Source organism: Haliotis rufescens, unplaced genomic scaffold, assembly GCF_023055435.1.
Source record: "Haliotis rufescens isolate VD_foot unplaced genomic scaffold, xgHalRufe1.0.p SCAF_4, whole genome shotgun sequence".
NCBI lineage: Eukaryota > Metazoa > Mollusca > Gastropoda > Lepetellida > Haliotidae > Haliotis > Haliotis rufescens.
In genome coordinates this window covers 15,134,795-15,161,252 of record NW_025964112.1, presented here as the reverse complement: position 1 = coordinate 15,161,252, position 26,458 = coordinate 15,134,795, and the positions used below count along the sequence as shown (strand labels likewise).

General features: G+C 38.6%; 1 protein-coding gene across 1 annotated transcript in view; it reads left to right on the top strand.

Moving 5' to 3' along the window:
• The window catches only part of LOC124140501 (titin-like), a 461,816-nt gene that overhangs the window by 7,709 nt on the left and 427,649 nt on the right, over nucleotides 1-26,458 (top strand). The window contains exons 2-11 of the mRNA XM_048381766.1: nucleotides 17,003-17,160; nucleotides 18,352-18,414; nucleotides 20,226-20,340; nucleotides 20,943-21,033; nucleotides 21,970-22,068; nucleotides 23,604-23,717; nucleotides 24,457-24,637; nucleotides 24,924-25,150; nucleotides 25,785-25,907; nucleotides 26,211-26,402. Coding sequence (XP_048237723.1) covers nucleotides 17,010-17,160; nucleotides 18,352-18,414; nucleotides 20,226-20,340; nucleotides 20,943-21,033; nucleotides 21,970-22,068; nucleotides 23,604-23,717; nucleotides 24,457-24,637; nucleotides 24,924-25,150; nucleotides 25,785-25,907; nucleotides 26,211-26,402 — 1,356 coding nt within the window. The 5' untranslated portion in view covers nucleotides 17,003-17,009. The remainder of the gene's footprint in view (nucleotides 1-17,002; nucleotides 17,161-18,351; nucleotides 18,415-20,225; nucleotides 20,341-20,942; nucleotides 21,034-21,969; nucleotides 22,069-23,603; nucleotides 23,718-24,456; nucleotides 24,638-24,923; nucleotides 25,151-25,784; nucleotides 25,908-26,210; nucleotides 26,403-26,458) is intronic.

Below are 26,458 nucleotides of genomic sequence, written 5' to 3'. Positions count from 1 at the left end.
ACTGAGCAAAAATGTTAGGGGTCATGAATATTAATGATCCCTGTTTTTGTTTGTTCAGTATATAAATGACACTATCCCGGTATTATCATGATTATGTGTGAGGTTTGATGTTTTATTTCAATCAAATATTTAATTTCAAGGTTAGTGATTTTTATTGGTGTTTGTTTGTCTTACTATGCATGGTTGGTTAATGTCTCCCACTACATTGGTCAATGGTTATTGTGTTAATATAAGGCTTGTTATGAATTATTGGTTTCACTTGACACCACCCCCACCAAAGTACTGCTGCCCCGGAGCAGTGTTAAGTTTTAGGCCCTGTTGGGAGATAACCTTTTTGTACTCAAATTTAAGTCTTGCAACAAATTCCGAACTTTTACCATGCCATGTGATTCAAATTTTGTCAGATTTGCAAGAGAACCCAGTCATTGTCAGCCTTGCCTTAGGCTCTGTCTCTTCACACTTCGGGTTGCCAGGGGCATAATAAAAAGAGGTCCTATAAATTGAGTTTATATACTGTTTAACATCTATTCACAATAACACATCACTAAACCCCTGCATCAGTGTTCAACATCTATTCACAATAACAGATCACTAAACTCCTGCAACACTGTTCAACATCTATTCACAATAACACATCACTAAACCCCTGCAACACTGTTCAACATCTATTCACAATAACAGATCACTAAACTCCTGCAACACTGTTCAACATATGTTCACAATAACAGATCACTAAACCCCTGCAACACTGTTCAACATATGTTCACAATAACACATCACTAAACCCCTGCAACACTGTTCAACATATGTTCACAATAACACATCACTAAACCCCTGCAACACTGTTCAACATATGTTCACAATAACAGATCACTAAACTCCTGCAACACTGTTCAACATATGTTCACAATAACACATCACTAAACCCCTGCAACACTGTTCAACATCTATTCATAATAACAGATCACTAAACTCCTGCAACACTGTTCAACATATGTTCACAATAACACATCACTAAACCCCTGCAACACTGTTCAACATATGTTCACAATAACACATCACTAAACCCCTACAACACTGTTCAACATATGTTCACAATAACAGATCACTAAACCCCTGGAACACTGTTCAACATATGTTCACAATAACACATCACTAAACCCCTACAACACTGTTCAACATATGTTCACAATAACACATCACTAAACCCCTACAACACTGTTCAACATATGTTCAAAATAACAGATCACCAAACCCCTGCAAAACTGTTCAACATCTGTTCACAATAACAGATCACTAAGCCCCGGCAACACTGTTCAACATATGTTCAAAATAACAGATCACTAAACCCCTGGAACACTGTTAACATCTGTTCACAATAACAGATCACTAAACCCCTGGAACACTGTTAACATCTATTCACAATAACACATCACTAAACCCCTGGAACACTGTTAACATCTATTCACAATAACACATCACTAAACCCCTGCAACACTGTTAACATCTATTCACAATAACACATCACTTAGCCCCTGCAACACTGTTCAACATATGTTCACAATAACACATCACTAAACCCCTGCAACACTGTTCAACATATGTTCACAATAACACATCACCAAACCCCTGCAACACTGTTCAACTCCAATAACAATAGCAGCTTGTGAAAACATCACAACACTGTATCAGTGCTTTTAACAATTCAAGATAACAGGACCACAAAGAGAACTGTGTCCGGCTATCTGATGTCGGAGTGGTTACACAACCTACAGCTATAAGCTGTTTGTACATGCTGCAGATTAAGCCTAGACCTTTCCTCTGTCCTGGCGTATGATTGAAGGGCAGATCCTACACACCAGTCAGTGATCCATGCTAATACAGACCCATTGAAAGTACTATCCCCCCTCCGATGCTGTCACCTTTGACACAGACATGTTGGAGACCCACTTGATAATGACAACTTAAGGACTAAATGAAACTGCCGACATTGCTGATACGTGTATTGATAAGGGATATACATAGTCAAAGCTTCTGAATCTGCAGTTTTCAGTCTACCTGCTCATTACTGTGTTGCTGTCTTGTAACTTGTTGCTGGAAACTACAATATTTGTTTTGTTAATAATTGCCATATATTTTCCATGCTTTGTGGGACACGGATCGTCTAAGATGCCACAATTTGCTGTGCAGTGTTGTGTCCCTTTTTGCTCACCAGAAACCTAGCTTGTAGGTTCAAATCCTGGTTCACCACGATTATGTTTCTAGGTTTGTCAACACCATACCCATACACCATACCAAAGGGTTTAACCTGGTGGTAAAGTGAAGTATCTGCCAAGAATTATATGCTGTGGTATTAAAGTATAATATATATAGAGTAGGCAAGTAACTTTTCTCTATATATACTATAATAAACTTTGCCCTGATTCCGCAGTTCCCTGGGGAAATAAGCCTATATATCATGACAAATGTTGTCATATGTCTGCAGGCATCTACCTGGATCTCTTGTCAAACACCTCAACTAGACCCGATGATGGTGATATCACTGGTTAAACCCTGCAGTCATTTCATTTTTTTTGCAAACCATGTACGACATCATGACTGCAAAATGATCACTAAAGCCTCTTGAACTGATTAAATCTAAAGAAGAGCATCCATCATGTAGAAACTAGGACACTAAAACTGTTGAATGGCCGACACATTTGTGTGTACGCATCATTATGTCCCAGTGTGCCAATAATCAGGTGTAAAACACTGAAATGTGGTGAATTCACAACCCCATTGGCTTGCCAAGCCAACTGAACAAGCATACAAAGGACGGATTCATGACAACGTTTTGTGACTGTATGAGGAAAAGGATATTCGATGACAGTTTCCGCTTCTGATCTTATAGAAAATGGGTCGGCTGTAACCTGAGGAGCTTCAGGTGACTGAATTATGTGGTGCATGTCAAAGGTCATGACGAGCTGTAGAATATTAAACACCCACGATTCAGTCCTTCTTTGGGCATGATTGAATCATGAATCATATATGATTTTTGTAATCTTGATGTTACCAAGAAGTTATGTTGAGGAATCACTATTCTATGAATGCATTTGTTTTTTTTTAATTTTTGAAGAATATTCTGTATTTATAATATGGGGACTATTTTGTTGGAGTTGTAATGGAGGAACAAACTGTTGTCACATTTTACACAGGTGAAGATTGACTGGTTGCTGAAGAATTGTCAGAGAATCTGGTGTCGTAGTCTTGATCAGATTATGATTAAATGTCAAAGAAATAACAACAATCCACAAGACGGTTTGACAAGATGGATGACTTCAACTTTCTATTAGTCAACTTCCCCTTTATCATGTCATAGTCAAACAGTATTCCTGCACCTCCAGCGTTGGGTGTCTACATTTCACAGCTTTTGAGGGTACAATCGAGCATGCTCTTTCAATGAATATTTTAAAGAGTGTCATACGACTTTGATCAGGGTTACATCATTCAAGGTCTTTGTAAAACTTTCAAAATGTTTTATAGCAGACAGGTAACTGTGCTTGTCGTAAGAGGCGACTAACGGGATCGGGTAGTCAGGCTCGTGGACTTGGTTGAAGCATGTCATCGATCCCAATTGCATGGATCAATACTCATGATATCAATCACTGGATTGTCTGGTCCAGACTCGATTATTTCCAGACTGCCGTCATATAGCTGGAATATTGCTGAGTGCGACGTAAGACAACAAACCAACCAACAAACCAATTTTATAGTAGACATGTGGAGGACATTTCCAAATTTCAGTGACTTGTACCATATGTTTCCTTGTTGACTTGCCTTTGCATGTGTTTGTGATGGTGTCAACGGTGGGGCAACATACACTCACCTTTTTGCGAACACCTGGTATCATTGCCATTAGATGTTGATTCATAAATAAATGCTTATGATCATGATGATATAGTAAGAATCATACAATGGACTCAAAACCCAAACTATAGCTTGGTTGAGCATGCTATTCATCCTTATCAAAAATTTGCCAGTAACCTTGGCAACTATACAAAGGCCACTGAAAATTCTGAATGTACTATCTCCAGTATCGGAAACTTAATCTACAGATAAGCGACACTCAGTGATGGTAGTACTGATTTCAATCTTTAAAAAATGTCATATGACTTGTGGAACAAAGACGATTGGTTTCAAGTTGGAAACAATACCCGTTAACTTGAACAGGTCCTCTGTGATAAGAATGTGTACTGCAAACATGAGACACATGAGACACTGAGACACTGGAAACAGAGACACGAGCAACTACCATTGACTACAATGAGGCGTGTTAGAAATACCATAACACATTGACACACATGTAATAACTGGTTGTAAATGCCATGCCTGAGATCACTTGAAAGGCCACAGTTGATATTCTGACTGACTGAGCGGTGTGTTGCTTTGTTGCATGTTTATTGCTGGATGGTGTGTTTTTTAAGAAGAAAGAGAGCCCTTTTCATGGTTGATAGATTATATACATACATAAATATACAGTGGGATTTATGAGATTTGGTTGAGTGAAACTGGAAAAACCTTTCATATAAGACTTTGAAATTGTTTGCACTCTAGGTTGATTCATCCAGCGTATATATTCCATGAGGCAGGATTCTCTCCCTTTTTTGCAAACACTTGGTGTCATCACTATTTTATAATGATTCATAAACACATGATTTGATGTCAACCTAATCATACAATGGACTCTGCTTTTAGCAGAGATTTCTAATGATTATATAAATCATGGAAATGTTTTTGTCAGTTTTATTTATAAACAATCACTTCAATTAGAAAATTAAAATAACTGTCTTTTATTTAATACATTATTTAATGTACATCTTTTGTTATACAATGTAATAGTTTTCTCGTTGGTAAAAACTCTGTGAGGATTCCATGCTAGAATTGTTCCATAGCAACCTGTGTTTGTCGTTAGAGTTGACCAAATGGATCGAGTGGTCAGGCTTGGTGACTTGGTTGATAGAACGTCATCGTACTCTAATGGTGTTGGTCATTGCTCACAATATCAATCACTGGATTGTCTGGCCCAGACTCAATTATTTACAGACCGTTGTCATACAGCTGTCATGTAGCTGGAATATTGCTCATGGTGTATGGCATTGAACATTAATAGCAACTGGAACTACCACTACAGGATAATTAATTTCATCATGTTCAAAAGGGAGATCTACACATAAAGAATGTTTTCAATACATCAAAAGTATTTTTCTCTATTTTATTGGCCTGCCAGTAAAAAACAAGTAAAAGACATAACTGATTTTTTCAGTCAGTCCCCATCCATGACTTCTAAGAACACATTTTCCTGTAGATGTCAGACATTGAGGCATTTGTGCAGAATGTTCAGAAATATCAGATGCTTAGATGATTTTAACCACTGCTAGTACCGTTTCTCCAGAACTCCCACAGACAGGTAGTAGGTAATTCCTTTTGTTCATGTTATTATCTATCTATTTACCTGGACCTGACCTGACTGAATGATATGTAGGAACATTATTTCTACTAAAATGGACAAAATAAATTATTTTGTCACAATCAGTTTTTCTAGCAAATACCATGTATACCAAGCCTGATTTTAGCAACATGATCAAAATACATTTCTTAACTTGAAATTAAATTTGACTTAATTGCAGCTATGAACACCCCAGACTAGACTAATCAGCATTAGTGAACATTACCGGTATTTTATGCTAAAATGGTTAAAGAATCACTCTGCAGCTCAAGTAAATATTATTAAAAACAAGGAAAATGTTTTCTGTTGACATGACTGATGTTCTTTTACCATATTATATTGAACTGTATTATGCCTAAATTTGACTTGTTTCAAATCTTGTTGGCATGTTTAGTATCTCTATATCATTCATCATAAATTGTTTTAAATGTTGTGGTTTTCTTTTTTTAATGAATGAAGAAGAAAGTGTATCATCAGGCTTCATGAAAATCAGATGTTACTGCTTGCTAGCAGTAGTGAGAACTAATATCTGATTTTAATGAGATTGGTTAATGTCTAATGGCCAAGAACGTCAAGGCATGCAGTGATTAAGGTAAGGTTTGAACCTGTAGCAACTAAATATTCCTGTGTGCTAACTTGGGTCACTGTGACCTCGAGTACCTGAAGTAGAGTATCTCCACGTAGTTCGGTCACAGTGCCCTGTAACACTAGCCTCAGACAATCAACACTTCCAGAACACGGATTTATTTATTTATGTGTGATAGTGCAGTATATTATCTATGGTTAATCTCATCGTGTATATGCGGATGTTGTTCAGTCCAATAAGGTTGCCATGAAGGATGTTCATTTCTCACAATCTTGTTTAATTTTGTTTCAACATGTTCAAGACATCTAAGGATGGCCTTTAATTATCCCCTAGAGTTGAAATTGCTTGTTAAATCTCCACACATGCTGCAATTCTTTACTCAATGTATTTGACATTGACGGAAGGAAGGCCACCATCAAGAAGATAATCTGTCTTTAATATTGAAAATGTTATCCGCTAATTTGAAACCTTTAATGTGCTTAAAAGATGCATGCATGACAATATTTGTTAAATATTTTTTGTTTTGTTTATGGCTCTATTGATCCTGGAATATTGAATATTACCATGATTACAGTAGTATTGATGAGGGAATATTGAATATTATCATGATTATGGTAGTATTGATGAGGGAATATGGAATATTATCATGATTATGATAATATTGATGAGGGAATATTGAATTTTATCATGATTATAGTAATATTGATGAGGGAATATTGAATATTATCATGATTATGGTAATATTGATGAGGGAATATTGAATATTATCATGATTATGATCATGATGAACCAGGGATAGAAATGCATTTTATTCCAATATGCCACAGAACACTGGCAAAGATTAGAAGGTATACCAACAACAAGAAATACCTTTGCCATTTTACAATGACGTAGATAGAATCAGTTGTAAGTTAAAATGACCCCTCCTCTTCATTGATGACTCTCTTTTCAGTTTCTGAATCCCATGTGTATTCATATTGTAAGTGTCCAGTTTGCTTTTGTAAAAGTATGTTTATAATAAACATTCCTACAAGATATTTTTGTTAAAATTGTTGGCACTCTTAAAATAAGGAAATACAAACCCAGTGTGTTTTTAAATAAAGAAAGGGATGTCCAATCATGAGCAACACAAGCATATCACATGTATCAACTGTATTTTTTTCAAACTATTTGATCAGTTATCTTTAACTTGTTTAAGTATTTGATGATGTTAGTCATTGTTAATAATGGTCTGCATTTAGTTAAAAATACAAGATTTGCTTCAGCAACCTCCATTTCACTATTCCACGATAATATTGATAATTTTATCATGATTATTATTGCATATTTTCGCAATATGATAACATTAGTATGATACAATATAGTTTTGGCTTTAAAGAAAAGGAATCATACAGATCATGTTGACACCTCACTGTCCTGATAGACACTGTAGATGCATTAACAAAATTGAAGATATCAGTATCTCTTAAACCTGGAATATGATGTATATTATCAATGTATAAACTTCCCTATAACTTCAGTCAGACAACTGGACTGGCAACTTTGCAAAGTTACCAGACCAGATAGAATGTCGCCAGTCAGGACTTTTCTAGACTAATGAACAAAAGTAACAAAATTGTTAGTTCTCAAAAAATAACAATAAACTGGTCAACTTAGTAACTTTAACGGACCGCCTCCATGGTCTAGTGGTAGAGCATCCCCCCGGAGAGCGGAAGGTCCGGGGTTCGATCCCCGGCCGCGTCATACCAAAAGATGTTAAAAGATGGTACTTGTTGTTACCCTGTCTGGGGCTCGGGGCTAAAACAAGGACTGGTCGGCTCGGAGTCAGTATACTGTGTCTGAGTGGGGTATTCATGTTAAACTGCGGCATGGTATCTCAGTGAGATAGCACTATAAATCGGCATCAGTCCGGACTAGTACAAGCAGCCACACAAACACACACACGTACATGCACGTCTCTATATAAGTGCAATAATCTTGGACGCTACGTTAAACCCCATTTCACCTCCCCGTGTAACTTTAACTCCCGACCATCGGGCGTGCAACTTTTCAAAACTGACCGTCTGTCAGTGAAATGGACCATCTCAGACAGTCGGGCAGGTTGGTAGTTGAAACACTGATATGACTGGTCCATTACACTCAGTGTCCAGATGCTCCTCCAGTGTGTGCAGTGTCCTTGAGACTGCTGCACTGTGTTGTGCAGGCGCACATGATGCAGCCATCATGGTGTGTGGTTATGCAGTATTTGCACGGCCGGTGCTATCTGCGGAATGCAGGGCTGGGCTCCAATTGATGATTTAGCTGTCCTACCCAGTTCAGGGCTTGTGCTGAGCTATGTCAAGGCAATCTGTGAGACCTTACAACAAGTATGTGTTGTAGGTGGACAAGGATCATTGGTCACACACCTGGATGGTGTTTCAGAAGAACGTGACATCTTTTCATGGTTATCTTATTTCTTCATTTTTACAATAAAAAAATGTTTGCAAAAAAATATCCCCAAAAATATTTAAGATCCCTTTTAAACTTTTTGTTCAGTTTAGGTTTAAGCAAGGTAAACATGGTATTTATCTGTTTTTCACAATTTTATGAACATCTAAATGGACATTACAAGATATTTCAGGGCGGTAGGGTAGCCTAGTTGTAAAAGCGTTTGCTCACCATACCAAAGGCCTTGGTTCAATTCCTCAAAAGGGTACAATGTGTGAAGCCCATTTCGGGTGTCTCCTGAGTTAAAAATTGCTGGAATTTTTATGAAGTGGTGTCACACCATATTCACTCACTTACTTACTACAAGATATTTCTCTTTTGAAGTATGTTTGGTTCACTGATGTGTTTTTAAGTATACTTTACTCTTAAAATGAGGATGACTGTTTAGGTTTTGAAATCAGGACATGGCAAACTCCTATCTAGTTTAATACTGTCAGTTCATACGGGCCAAAAGTTGCAAGGGTGATTCCAGTTGTGTGGTCTGGGATGTGATAAACTAAATAATCATGATAGTTTACATTCATCATGGTCAAAGAAGTTTTATTTTATTCCTTTCCTTTGGAGCCACTGACCCGAAATTTCACAAAGAAAAAAGCGAGAGAAAGGTGTGTAAAGATTATGATATAGAAAGGGAGATAACTCTTTTACTTGTCTTTCAAAGAGACTCTTCAAGCACTGCAAAAAATGCCACTATGGAAAGGCCATGTGTCCTTTATCATGTTTATCATGTGTATATTTGGTAAAGGGAGAGAAGATATTTATATTATTTATGTGGAGTGTTGATTTAATGGGAACGCTTGAAGGCAACATATGTGGTTCTGGGAATCAATATGTGTGTGTCAACACACTATTTTGTGTATGTCAGTCGTGTCTATAAATGATATTGACGCAGTTTGGCCTGCAACATGCTACAAGCAGTACGGTAGCAGGATGACTTGGGACATTGTGTGGATGCTGTGTCAGTCGTCAATATTGCTATATTTGGAAGAATGCAAACACCTAGCTACGACATGTACAAAAACAGTATTGACCATGCTTTTGTATGGTTTACAGATTTTTGCTATAAATCAACTTTAATTAAGCTAATAAATGATATAATCATATACCAGGATGTACAATATATTTGTGTTTTGCCCTACCCATGATAATTTATTGATCATGGGAAATTATCTAAGCCATTAGATAAAATGTTTGGCCTGTTGACGGTGTGATTTCTTTTTTTTCTCTTCTGCACCAAGTGCGGGCTGCACAACAGATAGTTTGGCTGCACCACATACTTTACTAGAAATTTAAAACTTAAAAAGGTTATCTCAGATAATGTTACGATATATATTTATTTATATTACACTAAATAGTGACTCTCTACTGGGTTGGGTGGGTCCTGAGTAGGACCTCGGTACTCACAGGACTACTCGGACCCGTGTTTGATCACGTGATATGTTGTGTAATGATGTCAACAGTCATCTCCATTGTTACACAAGTTGCTAAATGTTCGCATTTTATACTGACTTTGCACACATTCCTTCGACTTTTGTATGTTTGAGTAAAGATAAAGCTTCTGTCAACTTCAGCGGTGCATGATCAGATCATTTTATGCAGGCCTCTGGTAAAACTTGAACCTACAGCGGGTACACGGGTAGGGTCGGGAAATAGGGGGTTGGGTACCCAGGTAGTAAATTTGGACTCACCCCAGCCCTATGTAATACATGAGTGAGTGAGTTGGGTTTAACGCCGCTTTTAACAGTTTTCCAGTTATATCACGGCGTGTCAGCTTAATGTGGGAGGAAAGCCCGAAGTGATGCAGGTCTCAGACGTTTACCACTTCAGTGAAACCCACGAGCATGGTGTATGGGTATGGTGCTGACAAACCTAGAAACATAATTGGGGTGAACCGGGATTCGAACCCACAATCATAGGTTTCTGGTGTGCCCAAGGGACGCAACTCTGCACAGCGAATCGCGGCGCCTTTGACGACAGGGCCACCCGTACCCCCATGTAATACATGATCATAATCACCCCATAATGGTTATCATGTTACAATTACAATGTTTAGTATACATTAACAGGATATCACATGAACATCATGCACAATGAAAGTAATTTTGTTTCAGTTTGTTTAAATCTTGGATACATGGTATACGTCTGATACATTTGAAGCAAATTATGTATTATCGCCTGATTTTGGAATATTTTACCAAATGCACTCAATGCAGTTTCCTTAAAAATATGGGCTGCACAAGCCGATTTTAACCTGCACCAGTGCAGTATTGTCAATGGGAAATCCCTGGATGATAGCCGATCCTCTGTCCTGCTAATGACACCTCACTAGATCCAGGGTGTTGATGTTTGTGTCAGTCCAGTCAAACACAGGACATGTGTATAGTTTTGGACACGAACAGGTGATGATGTGATGTTATTCTCTTGGTGTATATCTGCAGGCGGATTTAGCTCACTGTCACTGATACTATGTGATGTATACATTTATTTGAAATTGATGTTAATTTCATTGATGTCAATGCATAATGATATATGTTTTATCATTAATCTTAGTTTACACTGTTAATTGGAATACTTGATATTCATGGAGGATTTTCTGCAAACGTTTACAATACCCGGTAATCAAAAAGAAAATGCTGTTCATATTTTTCAAAATAATTCCTGAAAGACATGCTCACTGTTGTTTGTAAAAATTATTTTTGTGAAAGATTTTTCAAGAAGATGTTCATGACAGATCAACATTTTCAAAATTAAGACCTTAATTCTTATCCTGTTTACATCATGTACACGTGAAGGGTCATTTCATTTCCTCTCTGCCTCGTAGGACGGTGGGGAAGCCTAGTGGTTAAAGCGTCTGCTCGTCACGCCAAAGGCTTGGATTTGATTCCTCACATGGGTACAGTGTGTGAAGCCCATGTCTGGTGTCCCCCATCGTGATATTGCTGGAATATTGCTAAAATTGGTGTCAAATACTAATCACCAACACTCTTCTCCTGATTTGGATGATTGCTGCATTGTTAGTACCCTGCATATCCTGCTTGTCACATGACTGATAGTGGATGGTCAGAATGAGTGATGAGGCTCATGGGATATGTCATAGCATCGAGACAGCTTGTGTTGTTGCTCATACTATCGACCACTTGGTTGGTTGTCGGGTTGTTTACTGTTGCACATGATATAGGTGAGTATTGCTGACTGCACTTTTATTGATAGTATCATTTCATCCCCAACAACCTATGCTTGTCATAAGACTTAATGGATCAGGTGGTTGTTGGGGAGGTCGGGTAGCCTAGTGGGTAAAGCGTTCACTCGTCACGCTGCAGACCCGGGTTCGATTCCTGACATGGGTACAATGTGTGAAGCCCATTTCTGGTGTTCCCCGCGTTGATAATGCTGGAATATTGCTAAAAGTGGCGTAAAACCATACTCACTCACTCAGGTGGTTGTGTCAATGATTTGTTTGTTGGGTATCAACACACCCTGATGAAGGGGATTGTTGCACTAAAATATCAGTCACCAGATTGTCTGGTCCAGACTTGATTATTCACATGTTTACACAGACTGCCCTACAGATGAAATGCAACCTTTCACAATATACAAACATTCTGTTTAACACAAGCGTTTGATTTTTATGCAGAAGTCCACATCCTACAGGACACGTGAAGATCCGGGGTAGAATAGGTTTTCAGCAACCCATGTTTGCCGTTAAAGGCGACTATGCTTGTCGTAAGAGGCGACTAATGGGATCGGGTGGTCAGGCTCGCTGACTTGGTTGATGCATGTCATTGATCCCATTTTGCATGGATCGATGCTCATGATATTAATCATTGGATTGTCTGGTCCAGACTCGATTATTTACATACCACCATCAATAAACTGGAATATTAATTGCTGAGTGCAGCGTTAAACAACAAACCAACCAACCAGCATCCTACAAGATGCTCCAGATTCAGCACATATTCTAGATTTATTAGTCATGTAAATTCTCAAGGTTTGTTTGTCTTTAATGGACAGATAGGGAAACATTTCAGATGAGGATGTATTTTCTCACACTGAAATGGGAGGTGCGTGTTTCCCATGTAACCCTAGCACCACCTAGCCCAGCCTCAGTGACCCTGTGCATGCCAGCCATGTTTAGGCTGAGCTTCATAGTTCAAATGTTTTGTAAATTTGACATATATGTATCTATGATATCCAAACAAGGGTTACACAGATTGTAATGCACATACTGAATCACAGACACTGGAGAATGCATTGCCATTCTTTCAATTTGCATCACTGTGTTAAAAATGTCATGCTTTAGTTGGTTTGTTTACGCAGCACATTTTTATTATTTAAAATAATTTTCTCTTATTTATTATTTTCTGCTTTTTTAACTCAGACCTCAAAACTGTTAAATTAGATTGGGCTTGTAAATGTCATAAATGTCATAAATGTCACAAATTTAATCAATTTAATTTTTCAAATTTTATATGTTTTTATTTGAATGTTTGTGTTCTTCACTAACACTATGATGATAATATTGGTTATGTTCAATTACCATAACTGAAGTACAAGAGTTTTCAAGGGTAAAGAAAGAAAGGTTGAGTCAGACTCAAACCTCAAAACTATTAGATTTGCTGCAAGATAGGGCTTGTAAATGTCATTAGCAATTTTACGAATAAAATTAAGATTTTTAAAATTTAGTCAGTTTAATTTACAATTTTTACATTTTTGTTTTGAATGTTTGTGTTTGTGTTAACACAATTATAATAATATTGATTATGTGTAATTATCATTACTGAAGTACAAGAGTTTCAAGGGTAAAGAAAGAAAAGTTGAGGCTGGACAGTGATTTACCCCAGTATACAAAAGATTGACTTCAGTGGACCCAGTACCATCTTGACAAGCAGTTTTGTTTTACCCCAGGGAAGGTCAGGGGTTTGATCCCTGGCTGTGTCATACCAAAAGATGTTAAAAGATGGTACTTGTTGTTACCCTGTCTGGCGTTCTGCATTAAGGGGTTGAAACAAGGACTGGTTAGGTTGGAGTCAGTATACTGTGTCTGAGTGGGGTATTCATGTTAAACTGCGGCATGGTATCTCAGTGGGCTTGCACTATATAATCAACATTAATCTGTACCAGAACAAGCAGCCACATGCACGCATGCATGCACGTTAATTTTGAATGCGACGTTAAACACCATTTCAACGTGGTCACCTTGTACCCCAGGGTATACAGATGTCTGATTAGCCAGATATCTTCTTCAAAGCCAAAGCTCTTTGGAATTCCGGGTTAAAATAGGTCAGCAGGAACCTATGCTAGTCTTAAGAGGCGACTAAATGGTGACTTGGTTGATTGCGTGTCGTCGTTGTGGATCATCATTCACAAAATCGATCACTGGATTATCTGGTCCAGATTTGATTATTTACAGCCTGCCATCATACAGCTGGAATGCTACTGAGTGCTGCATTAAAAAACAAACAAACAAATACTTCTTCTTATATATTAACTATTATGTTGTAACTATGTAAGCTGACACCTTCGGCTGGTAATTTAGTGTTGTTTTATTGCTCAGGGTCGTGTTTGTGTTATTGATAGGCAAAGAAATAGTCATTTTATAGGAGCATTTCTGGTTTAGGATTTCTAAAGTGTAAGATATATGTAAGAGTTTATCTGGACCTGTTCCGAGACTGAAATTCAGACTCAGGTTTGCAGCAAATGTCATTACAAATTCCCAACTTGGAATAACAACATTTCCAAATTCATGTTGTTGTCCTATAACCAGTGATATGGCTCTGTAGAGGCCACTTGTATTTCACTGATAACTGTCACCAATAAAAAGGATCAAAGAGGCTTTAATACTTAGTTTTACACTATTGCATTGAATATGTTGAATGTAATGTTAAAATATCTCCCAAGTTAGTCAGAGAAGAACTTGATCAAAAATCTGTATTTTTAAAAATAACAATATTTCCCCAATTTGCTTGCCAAGGGCTCTAACTGTGTAATCCCAGATACATCCTTGTATGAGGTGTTTGATGTGCGATGATGATGGCGAACTATTGCCCCGACTTTATAGGTCTTAATGTTTTATGACCTTGACAATGACCGTTGTTCATGATGGATGCAACCAGTAGGGCAGGGTGTGATCACCCTTTTGAAAGGAGAAAGGAACAAAATATAGAAAAGATTTTCTGAATCGTTCAGTTATAATAAAAAAAATTATATGCACATTTATAACAAGGCAAATCCATATAAAGCATCATCAAATCATCGTTACCCTACCAATGACGATCCAGGGTAGAATAGGTCATCAGCAACTCATGCCTGGCGTAAAAGGCGACTATGCTTGTCATAAGTGGCCACTAACAGGTGGTCAGGCTCCCTGACTTGGTTGATGCATTTCATCAAATCCAAATTGCATTGATCGATGCTCATGATGTCAATCATTGGACTGTCCGGTCCAGACTCGATTATTTACAGACCGCCGTTACATAGCTGGAATATTGCTGTGTGCGGCGTTTAAACAACAAACATACACGGGAAAATCTAAAGACTGCTGGGGATACTACTCTGTATTGTAAGACATCAGAGGCACATTGGTTGTCAACAAACAAACAAAATATCATTACCCAGGTCAGTGGATCAGTGTGCATATGATTTTATATTCTCAGCTCCCTGGGGAGTATACAAGCACATACTCGAGACATGTTAAATATAATTCCTTTAGAATTCCCAACACATGGTAAAAGTCCACATGGTACGTTACTCCCATGTGTATGAGTCATGTATGATACCTCCATGTTATATAACTCACACAGCGCGGGAGTTATCCTCAAGCATCTGTGACAACAACATCAGGAGGAAGCTGCTTCAATATTTAATTTAGTTCCTAGACTTGCTGTTCACAAATGTTCATGTATACAACATGTACAAATCAGATGTAGAGTTTGTTCTTTCTAACCATGCTAACGGGCCTGTATTTGTTTCTTGGGGTTAGGGGAGCCGTGCTGCTGTCATCATCTTCCATGTGTTTTTATGTTTTTTTTGGTTTTTTAACACATACTCATATTGTCGGGACAATGACAAGAGAACTATGTAATGAAGTACACTTACAACTTAGTTGTTTTTTTATACCCCCGACAAAATGTCGGGGGTATATAGTTATACCAAGGTTCCGTCCGTCTGTCCATCTGAAAACTTTGTCCGCGCGATTTCTCTTAAACTATTCAGTGGATTCATCTCAAACTTAGTACATATAATCTGTGGCATATGGAGAGGTGCAGTCAAAAGAAAATTATTTTTTTTATTAATTTTCAATTTTTTTATGAATTTTTCAAACCCTAACGTCCGTCTGAAAACTTTGTCTGCAGGATTTCTCTTAAAATATTCAGTGGATTCATCTCAAACTTAGTACATATAATCTATGTCATATCGAGGGGTGCAGTCAAAACAAAAATGTTGTTTTTATTTATTTTCCATTTTTTTATGAAATTTTCAAACCCTAACCCTATCATAGCTATTTAATTTGTAACTACTGACACACTAGGCGGGTCAGGGGTATTAGTGAGCCACGCTCACTTTTGCACTTGTTTCAGACAGTAAAGCAAACATGATGTATGATGGTGTCAGAACAATTTAAGGATCTAAATTTTTTTACTGTTGTCATCACATATATTTATCTATATCACTATTTAGTACCTTTTGTACTGTTGTGATTACAACATATTTCAGGATATTATCATTATTCATTGTAATTCCTTTTGCAAACTTGTATTTCTTTATTGAATGACTTCAGATTGAAAATGGTAAATGTTATGTTATTCTGGTGTCCTTGCCGTGATGTGTGAATATTGCTAAAAGTGGCATTAAACAATACTCACCCATCATCCATATTTGGACTATACACAATTTTATTTGTTTTGGTTACTTAAAATTGTAAATTTGTAGCGATATAAAAATATATGAATTTCATACCAAATGTAGCAATACAACATGATACAATGAGGCTTTGGAGTACAACACCACAAGTACAGCTACAGCATCCAGTATAAACACTACTCATACCTGAATATATGCTTCTCAATTCGACTGTACATCACTTACTTGATATCGGTGTAAGAATCTACAACGAAATGTCGCTCTTAATCATAATTCATCCATATATCATATCCCAACTTAATGAGGTTATGTACAATGAAACCTTATTCAATTACTTACTTGGGCGGTCGGGTAGCCTAGTGGTTAAAGCGTTCGCTCATCACGCCGAAGACCTGGGTTCGATTCCCGACATGGGTACAATGGGTGAAGCTCATTTCTGGTGTCCCCTGCCGTGATATTGCTGGAATATTGCTAAAAGCGGTGTAAAACCATACTCACTCACTCACTCTATGACTTACAATGCTAATCGACTAATATCCAGACTTGTTGCCATGCTGCTTATATGCTTCTGTTTCTCTGACCAGGTGAGGTATGGCCAACTACCGGTCAGATGTCCCTCCGTCCCCCAATCCGTCCATCCAGAGTGACCGGCGCAGGTCCCGAGCGGACAGCGTGCGAGCGTCCCGGAACAGCCTGGCCCGACAGAGCACAGGAAGCAGTATATATGGGTACCTGGTGGGAGGTCAGTAATTTTGTTGATAAGACATGATGTCAGTCATGATGAAGGTATTTTTCACATACCGTATTCGACGTAATAAGAGCCCAGGGCGCTCTCAAAATTAGAAATAGGGGGCTCTGTTATATTATTTCAGTGGAAACAAAACAGAGTTAAAAGATAACTTTAGTGGTTTATGCTGACAGCCTGAACTGTTTATGTACGACAGATATATTTTTCCAGAATTTAATTGCCCATAATCATGATAATTAAATGTGCATATAACACATGAGTGCGTATTATACGCAAATAAATAAGTCTTGTGTATATTGATCAATCGGAAGGGGTGCTAATTAGGATTGTTCATTGGCCAATATATTAGCAAATATCGCCGTGGGCGCTTATTAGAGCGGGGTGCTTATTACGTCGAATACGGTAATCATTGTTTATTATTTGACCGCCTCCGTGGTCTAGTGAAAAGAGCCCAGAGAGCGGGAGGTCAGTGGTTCATTATTCTGCCCATGTCATACTAAAAGATGTAAAAACATGGTACTTGTTGTTACCCTGCCTAAAACTTGGCATGAAGGGGATAAAACAAGGACTGGTTGTCTCGGAGTTGGTATAATGTGTATGAGTGAGGCATCATGTTAAACTGAAGCAGTGTACCTTAGCAGGCTAGCGCTATAAAACCAGCATACATGCACGTAGCTGTATAAGTGCACTAATCTTGAATGCGATGTTAAACTCCATTTCACCACACCTCACTGTATTATTTTACATCAAACATGATTATGATGGTTTTACTTTTGCTATGCTTATTATGAAGAATGAGAGAAGTGGATATAATCATCTAGTCATAGTTATCAGGCGATTGATATATAAATAACAATGGATTGTTTAAGTGAAATTGGTAGGGAATTTGTTTCCCATAGTATATTTCTTAGATATGATAGTGGTGATGATAATTTCTTCTTGTCAGGAAAGTGACTTTTTTATCTTGCTTTGCTGATAAAACATTAAAATTATGCGTCAATCAAGTGTTTTTCCAAAGTTTTTGATTGTAAGGAAAAACAGATATATTGAAATTGAAATATTAAGAGAATTCAGTTTGCTGAGCTCAATTTACCTCAAGAATTAGTACATATTCATCTTTAAGCTTGTCTGGAATGGTGCAGATTGACAGCAATGATATTATAGTTCCTATCCTTTCTGTTGCAGGAAGAGAAATTGAAGCCACGAAAATCCTTGAAGTGCTACAGAAGGGTATTGTCATATTGGCAGGTAAGGAAGAATAAAAGTCACATCAACAAGGGTCAAGGTTACGTTGGCAAGGGGAGCCAGTAGCATAAGGCATTGAAATTAACTTTACAGAGTTGTCTCCCTTTGTCGTGCCAGAATTGGCTTGTCATGGTTCTAATCCCAGATTCACCCCAGTTATGATCCTTGGTGTGTCAGTACAGATCCCATGTCTGTTGGTTTCATTAAGTGGAAGATGATGACACCGTGAAGATCCGGGGTAGAATAGGTCTTCAGCGACCCATGCTTACCATAAAAGGCAACTATGCCTGTCGTAAGAGGCAACAAACGGAATCGGGTGGTCATGCTCGCTGACTTGGTTGAAGCATGTCATCCTATTCCAATTGGATGGATCGATGCTCATGATATCAATCACTGGATTGTCTGGTCCAGAATCGATTATTTACAGATCAGCGTCATATAGCTGGAATATTGCTGAGTGCGGTGTTAAACAACAAACCAACCAACCAACAAATATAACAATTGCGACATGACGACTAAAAATAACTTTTGTAATCAGTTAATATAAACAGCCTTTGCGGGAATCAAAAAAATTGTCATCCTAATTTTAACTTCATTCCACATTGTAAAAAGTTAAAAGTCCACGGATTAACAAACATTAGGTGGTAACTGCCTTTTAATCTGGGTCACTTTAGGCTGACACATCACGAAAGATGGGACTTTCCTTTGAAAGTGTTCAATTTATTCTTTGATGTGAGGCATTTAAAAAAAACAATTCTAATTTACAATATGAAAATAATTTTATGTGTATGTAGCGTTTGGCTAAATTATCAGCAAAACTGTTTCATGAATGCAAGAGATAATTCATTACTTTTAATCTCATTATCATTAGCTGTCTGTTTAACCCCTTCAATATTAATGCCAACATTCTTGAGAGTGTAATCGTGAGGCGTGTTCAATCAGCTTCATCTACCACAACCACTTCCTAGTGTGAAGAACCGCATCAGTAATTCATGCCAACATTCTTCTCTATTGATTTGTTGCATTGGGAGGATCTGAGTCTGTGTATATGTGAGCTTTAAGTGACTTGAGGGCAGTAGGGTAGCCTGGTGGTAGAAGCATGGCGCATCACACCACAGCCCGAGTTTGATTCCGGGTACATTGTGTCAGCCAATTGTTGGTGTCCCTGCTTTATATTGCAGGAATATTGCTTTAACCTGGGTAATGCAAAATCCAATAGTCACTCACATGACTAAACAAATGAAAAATGAATTTGTTTCATTGTCCATTAGGGTCTGGTAATTTATTTTAAGGGGTGGTAGGCCGGTGTTATTAGTAAGGGGTAGGGGTCATGAAAACTGACACAGCATAATAGGGGGTACCTAAAATTTATCACAAATATATAAGGGAGGGGGGCATGAAAAAGTGACACCGTTCTATTTTTTCAAGTAAAGAGATTTAAAGTAAACATTTAAAGGTCTTTTAAGAACAACAACTCCAATGTAATTGAAGTCAATCACATTTGAGGGAGTAACTCTCAAAGTGATGCTGGTCATAATCTGAAAGAGAGAAAAGATTTAGAGTTACCTCCCTTACATAACATAGTTGAATAAGATGTGTCTCATAAGAGCGTTTTGTTTTAGGAATAAAATTCATAATTTCTCTCATGAGATTTGTATGAATGTTGGATATTGCAAAGTAGTTTTATGTTGTCTTAGAAATTTTACAGCATTATTATCCTGAGAACTTTAAGGTGATCATCTGAAAATCCGAAATTTTTACATTCCAGTATAAATGAACATAGCTTTGTCTCAATTTATTTTTATTGTTTTCAGGAGGTCGCGATCCTCAAGGAGGACCACTCATCACATTCCCAGCCAATGGGAAGCGAGGGGACTTCTCCCCTACTGACATCGCCACATGTCTCAAGTACCTTGCTCAGATACCCAGGTGAGGATTGTGACACATTGCAAGCTGTTGCCTGCTGTCTGGTCATCAGCATAATTAGAGAACCGGAAAGCCAATTAAACAGATCTCAAATAATTCCTGCACACCAGCAACTTGTAGATGTGACTTGCAAATATTACAGTGTTTAACTACACACAATGATACTGTCATGGTAAAAACTATCCCCCACGGTATTCAGTAGTATAAAAAGGGGTGGTCGGGTAGCCTAGTGCTTAAATCGTTCGCTCATCACGCCGAAGACCCGTGTTTGATTCCTGACATGATGGGTACAATGTGTGAAGCACATTTCTGGTGTCCCCCGCCGTGATATTGCTGGAATATTGCTAAACGTGGCGTAAAACCATACTCACTCACTCACTCAGTAGTATAAATTCCAAATGACGATTTTTAATTTTTTGGGGGGGGTGGGGTGGGGGGTTGATTTAAATGAATCCTTCCACATCAACTAGTGACATAACTGTACTATTGTTTGAAGCACTGTCAAGTCCAACTCACTCATTCACTGATTATTCAAAACGTAAGATTGATTTAACTGTTGTCTTGGGTCATCAATATTAATCATCCTGCTGTTGGTTTTGTTTCAGTGAGGAGTACAAGAGGCGTGGCTTCAGTATAGTGATTGACAGTCGAGATGGGTCCTGGTCTAATCTAGTCACTGTTCTAGGATGTCTCAAGGTCAGTGGAGTCAAATGTGTTCCATAGTATCGTCAGACTGAAAAATTAGGTAAAATGACATCATAATTTGTATCCGTCAACTATCTCTTTATACACTTGAATAATGATGAACATAAGTAACAAGCTTTTAAATAATTTGGAATGGGTTGGAAAAGTGGATCTTCATGGCCAGAAAAAAGCACAGAGAAGGGCAAGGAGCATTTCTTTTTGTGTTTTGGAGAAATACCTGCCATAAGTATGCAGAATTGAAAAATACAGTCGAACTTCATTGTCTTGAACTCTTGGGCGCAAGGGAAATTATAAGTATGACCAGGGACCATCTATTATATAGTTTCTGGTTCGACTTATCCAAGCTCACCACATCAAACTGCACCTTCTCAACCAATCACCTAATCATTGGTTTCTGGTCTTTGAGATTTCATGTCCTGTTGTGTTTAGGCCATTGTCATTGTACAAATTCTCTCTTGTAAGTTGAATTCTACTTATTCTTCTTATCAGGGTAACTTATTTTTCACTCTTGGGACTATGAATTGAGTTCAAGACAACCTGAAATCGACACATACAGTTCGACACATCCAGATAAAATAGTGATAAATATAGTGAGAGTTGCCTAGACCGGATTGTGAGTTTGACACAACCAGGGGTTCGACACAACTGAGTACAAGACAATGGGGTTTGATGATATTGCCCATACTTGTTATGGATTATGTTTGTGTTGTCAACAATCTCTGGGGAAGTACCTGAAGCAGGTGTCTGTCATCCTGATGTAGGGAGCAGGTCTTAGAGTGTTATAGCCAAGTCTTGTTATGGATTCTGTTTGTGTTGTCAACAATCTCTGGGGGAGTACCTGAAGCAGGTGTCTGTCATCCTGATGTAGGGAGCAGGTCTTAGAGTGTTATAGCCAAGTCTTGTTATGGATTCTGTTTGTGTTGTCAGCAATCCCTGGGGGAGTACCTGAAGCAGGTGTTTGTCATCCAGGCAGAGTATGACCGGCGGAACAGCCTGAGGAGGGAGAGGCCCTCCGTCAACATTGAGGTGAGTCCTATATCTTGTCTGTGTACATAGTGGGGCGTTCAGGTAGAGTTAATGTGTTTCAGTCCATAATCTCCATATAGATCCAGGGATGTGAAATCTCTGCGGAAACGTGAAAAATCACGTTTTTTAAAACAGTAGTCTTCTGAAAAAATCACCTTCCTCGTAAAAATATAATCAAAGTTTTTTTTTTAAATAATCCGAAAAGTATTATTGTGATTTCGGACAAGAGTCGCATGGATTGTCCTGTTTTCGATCAGAGCTTTCAGCAACCTTTATGCCTTTTTCGGACATCATACATTTTCTATCACGAATATTTGCACTATAATGTTGGGTGTTGCGTCACACAGAAAACTACTCAGATAATGGCTTGTTTTTAAGATAAACTTGTCCTTTAGCCAATAAGTAAATAAGATGTTTTACAGTTGTCCATGTGATTAGCAAGAAAACTATGAATGTTTCTTCAGCGTCCGAAAACGCATAACACGGGGATATATGTTGTATTTATGTCTTATGTTTACAATGTTGTTGACCCAGCAGGTGCGCGGAGGCTATTCCAGATTTTTTTTAAAGTACTAATTTAACTTCGAAATTTTACTGCATCTGCCAACTTTGTTTATTTGACATTAACTTTTGCCATTGACTTATTACATTTCTTGGTGTGAATGTTGTCCAAACTGCATGAAATAGCTTAAAAATGCAATCAAATGTTTAAAAAATTCCTCCCAGACCCCCTTAGAGTTTTCCTCTTTTTTTTTCTTTTTCGGAAAACCTGCTCACATCACTGTGGATCAGATATTATTTAAATTGATGTGGCAATGTTTGATTTGCCTTGCCCAGATTTACATATGGACATAATTTATATTGAATAATGCTGACTGGGTGTAAATCAAGATTCACTCACTCCCTTGCTACCCACTTCTACCCTCCCGAGGCAAGAGAGTTTACTGACTTTAAAAGTCCAGTTTCCACCCTTGCCGAACTAGGCTGAAATTACTGGGCTCGATCGTAGCGCCACCAGTGGCTATTACCAGTTATGTCCCTTCTAAGCCTCTCCTATGGACCAATCAGATTCCAACTCTCGTATCACTTGCGTTTGGTTCACACAAAATGGTGGCACCCAGTCAGGACAATCTGATCAATAATCAAGATCTATATTGTGATAAAACGGGTCTTACATCACGAAATGCATCAAATCACATGAGCACCTTGATTAAAAACATGAATAGATTTGGAATAATATCTGTTGACAACGAGTCGGCGGTGCACATGCTTTGCAAATACTGCAGTCGATCGAATTCTTCACGACAGTCTACGAACCGGATTTCGTTTTTGGTGCGCGATTTTGATTGGACAGACTATGCATAGACTCTTTAGTCCAGCCAAAATGTAACTCCATAATACCAGCCTAGTTCGGCAAGGGTGGAAACTGGACTTTTATAGTCAGTTAACTGTCTTGCCTCGGGACGATGCTTCTGCACTGAAGCTGACTCACTCACTCCCAGTACAATTTAATCAATGAACATTTTATGTTTCAGCCCTTGTTTGTTTCGGTACCCAAACTGCATGAGTACATAGACAGGAACCAGTTGACAACAGACATTGGAGGCTTTCTACCATACAACCAGAAAACATGGCTGCAGAACAGACTGGTCAGTAACGCAATATGCAATATGCATTGTGTTCAGTATATCAATATAATCAACTTATCAGGTTTCACTGAAGTGGTAAATGTCTGAGATCTGCATCACTTCCACTTTCCTCCCACATTAAGCTGACACGCCGTGATATAACTGGAATAATGTTCAAAGCGGCGATAAAATCAAATCACTCACTTACTCACTAATCAACTTTATCTCCTACTGTTGAAAATTCAATGAAGCAATAGATGTGTAATGCTCTATTCGAGCTAACCCTAAAAGTTTAGATTATGTCAGATCCTAAAAATGTCCAAAACATGGTCTTTTTATGAAAGTGACTAATAAGTTTCTTATTACTAGAGTAACAGGGAACAAATACAAATCAGTTGTTGAAACAAAACAAATTTTTTTTATCAAAACATATTTAAAGGCATGTCTTAAAAGCATGATTGGTAGGGTGAAATAAACAGAATGTATTAAAACAACCTGTTTTTTGGCGTACATGTTTCACTGATTGACATATGGAATTACTCCCCTTTTTATATTCATCTGGGGCAAGTTTGGCCCCTTCATCTAATTCACAGTGCAGAGTTATGTCCCTTAGGTGTGTGACAAACTTGTTAATAGCAGCATTAAACTGATCTCACACACTCTCATATCCATCCACCTTAACAGGATTTTGTTTTACTGAAATGGTTAACAGTCTTGGAAAGAAGGAATGTGTTTCCTAAAATGCCTGTTTTTTTTGCAGGATTTAGAGCGGTTCCTGCAGGACTGCCAGGATGTGGTGCAGCATCTGGACCAGGAGGAGGTGCACATCCAGCAGACTTACTCCCGCCAGGACCCCCAGATGAGCCCCATCGAGGCCCTCCGCCAGCACCGCTACTTCCAGGAATCTATCATGGTCACTCCACAGCAAGTCATCAGCTCCGGTGGGTTCAGTCTTAGGGTTCTGTAACTGTGATGACTTTGAGTGTACCAGTTGTGATCCATTGTGTTTCCATTTCTATAACATCCAGTGATATCATGCAGTTTCTGTAACAGCCAATAGTTAGTGATATCAGTTTTTGACAGCCATTGATGTCAGCTTCTTATTGATCTAGTTTCTATAACAAGCAGTGACATCAGTTTCCATAACATCCAGTTTACATGACAGCAAGTACTCTCGGTGACACTGTTGTCTGTTATCTTCTATAAACACACCATCATGTCTCCCAGGTAAGGACCTGCTGAATCGACTGCAGTATGACAGTGGTCAGGGCAGCTTCAGGTCGGAGGATGAGGTGATCCCGACCTTGGACAACCTGGAGGCCCAGAAGCAGACAAAGCGGGTGATCCAGTACCTGGAGAACCGGGTGGAGAAGCTGCAGGACTACCTGGACGACCGGGACAAGTACCTCAACCTCAGCATGAAGTACAGCGAGTGGAAGAGGAAAGTCAAGTCTGTGAGTACACTCTTCCAGATGCACGGTGCATCCTTTCTTCAGACACCTAACTTGCCAACTCATATGTTTTGGTTCACTCTGGACTTGGGTACTTGTGCACCATCCTATTTTAGAAATCGACCAGTGGAGTGTCTTCACCATTCAACAAGAGGTTTGGATGTTTCATAGTGAGCAAGGTCAGATCCGTGTCAACAGAGGGAGCAAATTATTATGAAGCTGTCCGATAAGGTAGCCAGGGGCTTCCTGTTCTAATGTTCAGAGCTTGTGTTTTCAAACCAGAAATATTGTCTTTAGACATAGCATATAACTTTCTTTCAAAAGAAGTAAAAGAAACAGGCTTTTTAGGTCATGTGTTTTCTCAAACCACAAGCAATGCCTTAAGACTGGCCTTGCATTGAGGTTCCTCATTATGTCAGCAAGAGGCTAAGTACTTTAATGTGGCTTCAGGTTGAAATGAGCATGTGTGTCCTCAACCTGAAGGTAACTGGAAATATATGGCAGTATTTCGTGATTCCTCAAGCTTCCTGGAAATGCTTGTGCATCTTTACCTATAGTGGTTATAGTGATCTAGTTTGTAATGGACTTTCACAAAGCAAATGTACAGTTGATTGAACTGAACTTGTATCATTTCCAGGTGGTGGACTGGGTTCTCGGGCCAGGAGAGAAGCTCCTTGCAACACAGACAGATATTGGGGACTCATATGAAACTGCAGAGGAACTCAGGAAACGTCATGAAGAGCTGCAGATCAAATGCACAGTAAGGAAAACTCTTCTAGAATATAGCATCTCTTGAGAACTGTACAATGATGTCATGTCTTGCTGCTGGGTTCACACAGAGAGTGTGCTGGAAGATTTGTGATAACATGTGTTGTCAGTTTTGCAGATGTTATTGATGCAGGGAAATTTGTACATTCATAAACTTCTAACACCATCGGTTCCATGTAAATTTTCCCAGGTATCAAATACCAGTAAATCTGAAAACACATACTTTTACTTCCTTAGTTTACCACAGCTGAGAGTCCTGCTAACATCTGAGTTTATGTATGACTGTGTTTCCAAGGACACCTATGGACAGTATGCTGAGCTTCGTCACGAGGCGGAGGAGATGATGAAGGACGGGGGCTCCCTGACGGCAGACATCCGAGCACAGCGGGACTACATGGACACCGTGTGTCGGAGTCTGGCCAGTAGGCTGGAGCGGAGACGGGTTCTCCTCATCACCTCCGTCAGGTTCCATCGACTCGCAGAGGAGGTAGGCTTGCTGCAAGAAACTTCACGGCATACCAGGGTCTCATTTCACAGTGACGT